This window comes from Tursiops truncatus, chromosome 1 (genome assembly GCF_011762595.2).
Source record: "Tursiops truncatus isolate mTurTru1 chromosome 1, mTurTru1.mat.Y, whole genome shotgun sequence".
NCBI lineage: Eukaryota > Metazoa > Chordata > Mammalia > Artiodactyla > Delphinidae > Tursiops > Tursiops truncatus.
This window is the reverse complement of record NC_047034.1, coordinates 60,643,609-60,651,125: the sequence shown is the minus strand read 5'-3', so window position 1 is coordinate 60,651,125 and position 7,517 is coordinate 60,643,609. Positions and strand designations below refer to the sequence as shown.

Genomic DNA, 7,517 nt, shown 5'->3' with positions numbered 1-7,517 from the left:
ACCTCCCGCCTTTACATAGTCTTCATAGACTTATAACTATTGGTAATTACTCAGTTGTTGTTTATGTCATTCATCTTCTCTCTCAGGTTGTTAATTCCACGAAGGCAGGGCCATTTCTGCTTCATTCATCATTGGATGCTTCATTGGTATTTGGCACTTAGGAGGCACTGAATGCATTTTGTATATTATCCTCACCCTGACTTTATCTTACCTTTTTGCTTTTATTTTCCTTTTTTAAGGGAAAATACATTTTTTAAAAAATTCCCTTTGTTGGAGTATAGTTGACTTACACTGTTGTGTTAGTTTCTGCTGTACAGCAGAGTGAGTCAGTTATACTATTTTCCTTTTGTTTGTATCGTCTATAGCTTTCTGCTGTAGCAAGAGAAAAACTCACAAAGTCCCAGGATCTACTCAGAGTTGAGGAGGTAGAGCTATCTCTGCCCTTCACCCCTCCCCAGTTGTACTATGTGTCATGGGTAAAAGAAATGTTTTCTACTAGTATTATCTCCCAAGGGAAAGTGGGGATTCACCCCAGAATGCCAGATAGGCCATGGACCGTCTAAGGGGAAAGCCAGAATGCCTTTCTGGACTTGGGATTAAAATTGTCCTGCCTAATAATGTAAAAAGCTTATTTTCACTCACTGGGGGCAGAGTGCTTCCTTAGATTAATATGATGCGAAATGATTTTTTTTTTTCTCCCACTGGCTGGGTTTGGAGATAAGAAATACTTAGGCTGTGGATTCTAGGAGGAGGAACCAGGTTCAGAGCTCGTCTGCTTGTAGAGACAAGAGGACACTTGAGATGAGCAGGGTGTGAATGTGTAGGATTCCTCAGGAGAGCGATGACAGTACGGGATACCCTGGGAGAAAGAGGTCCTTAGCGCTTTGCTCCTGATCTCTGACCCTTGAGCAGGTGGCGCACAGAGTACCGTCCTTCATTCTGCGACACAGTTGTCATATTCCTTGGCACCGTGCCCTTGGCCTTCCATATATGCTGTTCTATTCAGAGCTAGCGAATAGCTTATGGATTTAGGTTCTCGACTGGGTCAGGAAACCTGTATTGGCATCAAGTTTGTCGATCCTCCCCAGGACCTCTTTCCCTATAGGTGCCACATGCCATGATTTATACACAAACATGATTTGCCTGATTGTTGCAGTCTGGGCCCAGAACAATTTTAATTAACAGGAAAATGGCCCTCAATACACCGATTAGACCTCTTCAGGTACGGCAAGATAAAAGCCTGATAATTTGGATGGAGTACTCTTCTTAAATGTCTACTCTATACACAGCAGCCAATGGGAAAGCCAGGTTGTCTCCCACCTGATCCAATGAGTAATTAAGAGAGGGCTTTTTCTTCCCCATCTCTCCCCTCCCTCCATCCCCCACCCCAACTGAAGCTTAACAGGTTGGTGTTATAATTTGGAGACTTTCAGGGGTGTCATGCTAGGAGCTTAGGCAAGAGACAGGGCGTCTCTTCCCCAGCTCCCCAGGCATGTCCAGCTGGATTTGAAAAGCAGGCAAGTGACAGGAGGGAAGAGGTGGAAGCAGGCAAAGTAGGTAACGTTTCTCAGCAAAGTTTGAGAGGGGCCTGTGGCCATGAGTGAGCTGGGCACACAGAAGACCAGCGATGGTACCGTCTCTCGCCTGCTCAATGTGGTGGAAAGTGAGCTTCAGGCAGGGAGGGAAAAAGGCGACCCTACGGAGAAGCAACTTCAGATCATCCTGGAGGATGCCCCTCTCTGGCAGAGGTTCAAGGAAGTCACTAATGAAATGATCGTGACCAAGAATGGCAGGTGAGTTTATCCATGGCCCTGCTTGGGCTGGCGGGGCTTGGCAAGGGAAGCGAAGCCCCTTGAGTATTGCAGAGGCTGCCGCTCTTAACTCAGAGGCAGCGGGGTCTGATTAAACATGCTCCCGAGAAGGACAGTCTCCCACGGCTTTCCCCTAGCCAACTTAATTAATTTCTCTGAGATCATCAGAGAAGTGGAGGGTGAAGCCACCTGTCCTGCGTGCATTTTAAATGAAGAAATTCTGGGAAATTATTATAAAGGGGGGCATGTCCCATGGGTTTGGGAAATGCACTCAAATGTCAGAAAATAATGTTAATTTTTGACTGACTGTATATCCTGGAGCAGATTATTATTCTTTGAGCCCCAACTCTGTTCAGATAAGGTAAAAGGCAACTTTATTTGGAAGCTGGATGGTTTCCTCTGAAGTGTAGCGAACTTGCCAGACATTTCTGACTAGTTGAAGATTCAGAGGCAAAAAGGCAAATTTAATCTCACTGCCTATCCCTGCATCTGCTTCTTCCTGTGTGTTTGTGGTGAGTGTTCATTTGAGATTGTGTGTGTTTATGACGATGTGAGAGTTGTTGCAGTAATAGTTAATGAAACCGTAATATACTGACCTGAGTAAAGAGAAGATGCCTTCCTTTTTTTTTTTCATTGCAACAAATTAGGGATTAACTGAAATGGATCTCTGTTGGCGTTTCTTGGGTTCTAGTAAATCTAGCCCTGCCAAGTGACGTCTAGGTAATATTAGGAGCTTCTATTTAGTAGAGGAGATAAAAATATTTAGAAAGAAAATCTCAGTGCTCCCAGCTTGGCCATACAGGTCCCAACATTCAGTTGACACTGATCTTTCTGTTCACATGGTCACAAAAGTACAAAACGTCCAAAGGCATTTTCAATATGGTTAGTTTCAGCAGAACTTTGATTATGACCCTTGAGAGAAATTCTGTTCTCCAATGACAGAAAAGTCCAAGCTAGTTGAACTTCGGGCAGGCTTTTGTCCTTGTGAAAAATGCTTCCATTCCTGATGTCTCACTTTTCCATTGCTGCATAAAATGCACGGTATAGAGAATGAACCATTCCCATCTATGCGGGAAAATTATGAACTTGAGTGTTGTTGTGTGACATTAAAGTGCTTGGTAAGTAAAACGTGTTCCAGAAATAAGGGCGTTTCAATAAGTTGTGATTATTAATAGTAGCAGGAATATCAACCTTGCTTGATGCTTCTGTTTTCGCTCTCTAAATGGGTCCCATATTTATTTCATATATAGGATTTATTATTTTTAATATTTGTAATTATAATTACACCTGTTCCTACTCTTGATCTGTATTGACACATTATTTTTGGTAGAAAGAAATAGAAAACGTGTTTTTAATTTCAAAGAATCATCCCCAATTCCTAATTGGATTTACTTTCTTCCCTTTCAAAGATGAGTGATGACACAATGGTAAAAATTTTATGATGTCTGATGACGGGTAGAACTTTCTGTTCATTATTCTTTGTAGTTACACTAATACTTAGCCTCATACTATCTGTTTGGCTGTCAAAGCAGTCATATATGGAAGTAAAATAAGTACAACCGTCAAGAAAAAAATATAGTTAATCTGTTTCAATGAGGAATAAATAAAAGTTTCTAAAACCATTATAACATTCAATTTAATAATATGTCACATTGGTATGTACTTTTATAATTTCAGAAGAGCTTTCTCTTGCCTTTTTGCGCCTATATAATTTTTTCTTCATATTTAAAACTGAAAAGTCTTCACATGTTTAAAGTCATTAACTATGTGAAACTTATTCTTTGTAGAAAGAGTCTAATTATGGTCAACATGGTTATTCTTATTTTCTGTGGAAGTCCTGGCGACGTTTCACCTCCTTAGTGAACTGAATCTTTTCTTAGGGTTTCTGAACACCTTAGCGTCAAGATTTTGCCAGGAGATAGAAAGTTCCCTTTGTACTTCAGCTAAAGAAGGGAAGACAAATCTCTAAGAAATTGATGTGGTTGATAATGAATGAGCGTGGTTTGGAATTACTCTCAATCTCTTAGCTTCTCAGAATAAATTGTTAACAACACTGGATATAGACACATCTTTCTTGTTTTGTTGTTTTCTTTACTCTCATCTTCATCTCTTCCCCCCCCCCCCCCACTTTTTTTCTCCTCACCATCTATTCCTGTATCTCTCCATTTTACCCATTTTCCTCTGGCTGTAGAATGATGTCTACTCTAGATGCAGCATCCCTGCCTTTCACACAAACTCCTGAGCCTGAGGTAGATGGATTTGTGGCCCTTCTTTGGGGAGAAAAACATTCCTGGTTGTTAACACCCAGTCCTCGCCCTTTTCATTCGCGTTACTCGCCTGCCCCTGCTGGCAGTTGACTTTCTGACTTTTCTAAAGCTTCAGTGAGGGTAATCAGATAGCTCTCGCACACTTGAGGGTAATTGTTATGTGTAGTAGCAAGTTTTAAAACAGCATAGGGGCTTCCCTGGTGGCGCAGTGGTTGAGAGTCCGCCTGCCGATGCAGGGGACATGGGTTCGTGCCCCGGTCCGGGAAGATCCCACATGCCGCGGAGCGGCTGGGCCCGTGAGCCATGGCCGCTGAGCCTGCGCGTCCGGAGCCTGTGCTCCGCAACGGGAGAGGCCACAGCAGTGAGAGGCCCGCGTACCGCAAAAAAACAAACAAACAAACAAACAAAAAAAACCCAGCATAGGACGGGCTGATGAATTGAGTCATTTTCAAATGGAGATTTATTTATGTGTATAAATAGGAGGCTTGCTTCTGACATTGATCAGAAGTAGTAAACAGAGATTTTCCCTGAAAATCATTGAATTATCCCCAGAAACTGGGATTATGATGGTTCTTCATTCCTCCCACTCCTGTCCCTCCCCGCCCCCGACCCCGTTTTACTATTTCTTTTCCCGTTCCTCTTTCTTTTTTCTTCCCTTCTTTTTTATTTAAAATGTTTACTTATTCATATTCAATAGTCTTTGAGAACTAACATAACAATTATAATACTCCCCTAGAGCTCATTTGAATCACCACTAGTGCATCGAGCTTGTAAGTACTTCCTTTTATCTCCATCCTTTAAGCTAGGAACTTATATTTTAGGTTGCAGAAAAAAATTTATTTCAGCTTTCAGTGGCAAGTAAGTGAAATCTCTTGCACCTTTTGTTTTCTCTACGGTAACATCTTCACCTTAGGGGAAACAGCTATATTTCATGTGTATTTCCATGCAGTTAAATAATTTAATTTCATTTGGGTTAAATATGCCTTGAGGAGATTTTAAGAAATTGGAAGGATTTCTGATGTCATTGGTGTATCCATTTGTTATCATAAAATAAGTGTTAGGATCATTAAGTTGAACTTGCCGGTGATTAAGTGATGTTGGTGCCGTGAGCTGATGTTCATAGTTTCCAGGGATGGAGTTGCAAGAGGAGAGAAAACCAAGGTTGCACATCAGGAAATAATTTTCCATGTCCCTGTAGTCCATGGATATTTGTCTCTGAAGTTTACAATTGCAGTTGATGAGGATCATATGTATTTGTGTGATCTGCCTCTAACCAGGCTGCTTTGGTTTCTTGCTGCTCTTCCTATACGCCTCAACATCCATGTCCTGTGGGTACACAAGCACGCGCACTCCAAAAGCTCTGATGAGTGTTTCAGGATTATTATAGTTCTGTGGGGAAATGGAGGAAGGAGTTTACAAATGAAACTTCTGGAATTTTGCCTTTAACCATCTCCTAGAAAATCTGCTTTATCTCTGCCCTCTTTCTTTTTTTTTTTTTTTTTTTGCGGTACACGGGCCTCTCACTGTTGTGGCCTCTCCCGTTGCGGAGCACAGGCTCCGGATGCACAGGCTCAGTGGCCACGGCTCACGGGCCCAGCTGCTCCGCGGCATGTGGGATCTTCCCGGACTGGGGCACGAACCCGTGTCCCCTGCACCGGCAGGCGGACTCTCAACCACTGCGCCACCAGGGAAGCCCTCTGCCCTCTTTCTTCCTTCCCACAGACCTCACTCCTCAGAGCCTTCTCTAGCAGTGTTGGCTCTCAAGATCCTCTGTTAGAGAAATGAAAACTGAAAAACTAGCCTCACAGCAAATCAACACAGAGTTCACTGGCCAAGCCTAAGCATGTGTGGTTCCTCAAGCCCGGTTTTGAGGAGTGCTTATATGCCCTGCCACATTTGCTTCTCTCTCTCTCTCTGATATCGGGTCTGATTTACATATTTCTTAGCTTCTCAGAGACTCTTGGCCATCTCTGTGGTTAGCCACACCTTGGGAGGAAAAGGGAAAAAAGATCAAATTGATAAGAAGTGCAGTTTATCCCTCACAGCATAGCCTGGTCATGAGTGCTGCCCATAAGTAAATAGATAACACATCCCGGTCCTTGTGAGGCCAGAGAAAGAGGCAGGGGGGAGGCAGGAGGAACTGAACTTGGCTTAGAGACAGGGTGAGTTCCATTGCCAGTTACAAGACTTTTGGCTGGTTGACTGACTTATATTTACTCCTCATTGGCATAATGGAGATAAAAATATATAGCGTCTCTTAGTTCATTTGTGTTGTGATAAAAAATAAAAATCGTAAAATCCTTGGCAAATGAAGTACTAGAGAATAAAGCAACAAATGGTTCTACCACGTTTTGGATGTGTCCTTCTAAGAGCCAGGACACCATGGAGTCTTTGCTTCTTTACTTTTCTTTTGTTAACAGCTTTATTGTGATAATTTACATACTGTACAATTCACCGATTTAAAGTATAGCATAATGTCTTCAGGGTTCATCCATGTTATAGCATTTTTATTGACAAACTACATTTCATTGTATAAATATACCTCGTTTTATTTATTCACTCATCAATGGACACGTGTGTTGTTTCCATTTTTTGACTGTAATGAATAATGCTGCTGTGACTGTCTGTATACAAGTTTTTATGGGTGTATGTTTTCATTTCTCTTGTGTATACACCTAGGAATGGAATTGCTGGGTCATATGACAACTCTGTATTTTAACAGAGGAAACTGCAAGACTTTTTTCCAAAGTGGCTGGACCATTTTCTATTCCCACCAGCAATGTATGATGGTTCCAGTTTCTCCACATCCTTACCTGTGTTTGCTGTTGTTCACCTTTTTTATTATAGCCATCCTAGTGAGTGTGAAGAATGATTTCAAGGGTAGGTTCTGGTTCAGTTTGTTTGGTTTCAACTCCCACCCTTCCTGAATATATGGACTTAAGCTAGTTTACTTAAACTCACCAAGCTTCAATTTCATTATCTCAGTCACCCACCCTCTAGTACTCAAAGGTACTATCTATTAAATGCTTGCTAAGCACCCTACCAGGGGTATGAAACTTGGTTGGTATAAAATCCTCCAGGCTCTTTGTATTCTGCCATGAGATTAGAAGCGGTCTCTAAGGTAGGACATTTAGAAAAGAGGGGGTGCTGAAAACAGATCCCCATTACGCATCCACAACTGGAGGACTAAGCTGGAAGAGGATCCAGCAAAGGAGTCGGAAAGGAAGTATTGATGAGGTGGGCGAACCAAAGGGAAAAAAATCCTTTCTGTCCAGAGAGCTCAGGGAGCCCATGTAATTTGAACTCAGGAGACTGAGAAGCCTGGATGGATCGAGTCCATCTCTAGATCCATCCTTTGTCATCTGTCGGTCAGTTTCTTCACTTAACATACGTATCAATTCCCATTGTACCTCACCTCAAAACCAGGAACCTCTGGACA

General features: G+C 42.2%; 1 protein-coding gene across 2 annotated transcripts in view; it reads left to right on the top strand.

Annotated features, from left to right (window-relative positions):
- Window positions 1–272: 272 nt before the first annotated feature.
- Window positions 273–7,517, top strand: part of TBX19 (T-box transcription factor 19) — a 29,750-nt gene continuing 22,505 nt past the window's right edge. The window contains exon 1 of one of the 2 annotated variants that reach the window (XM_004314287.4): window positions 273–1,793. In XM_004314287.4, the coding sequence (XP_004314335.1) occupies window positions 1,597–1,793 (197 nt within the window). In that variant the 5' untranslated portion in view covers window positions 273–1,596. Of the gene's footprint in view, window positions 6,959–7,517 lie in introns of both variants that reach the window. The other variant, XM_073804673.1, reaches the window with a different exon arrangement.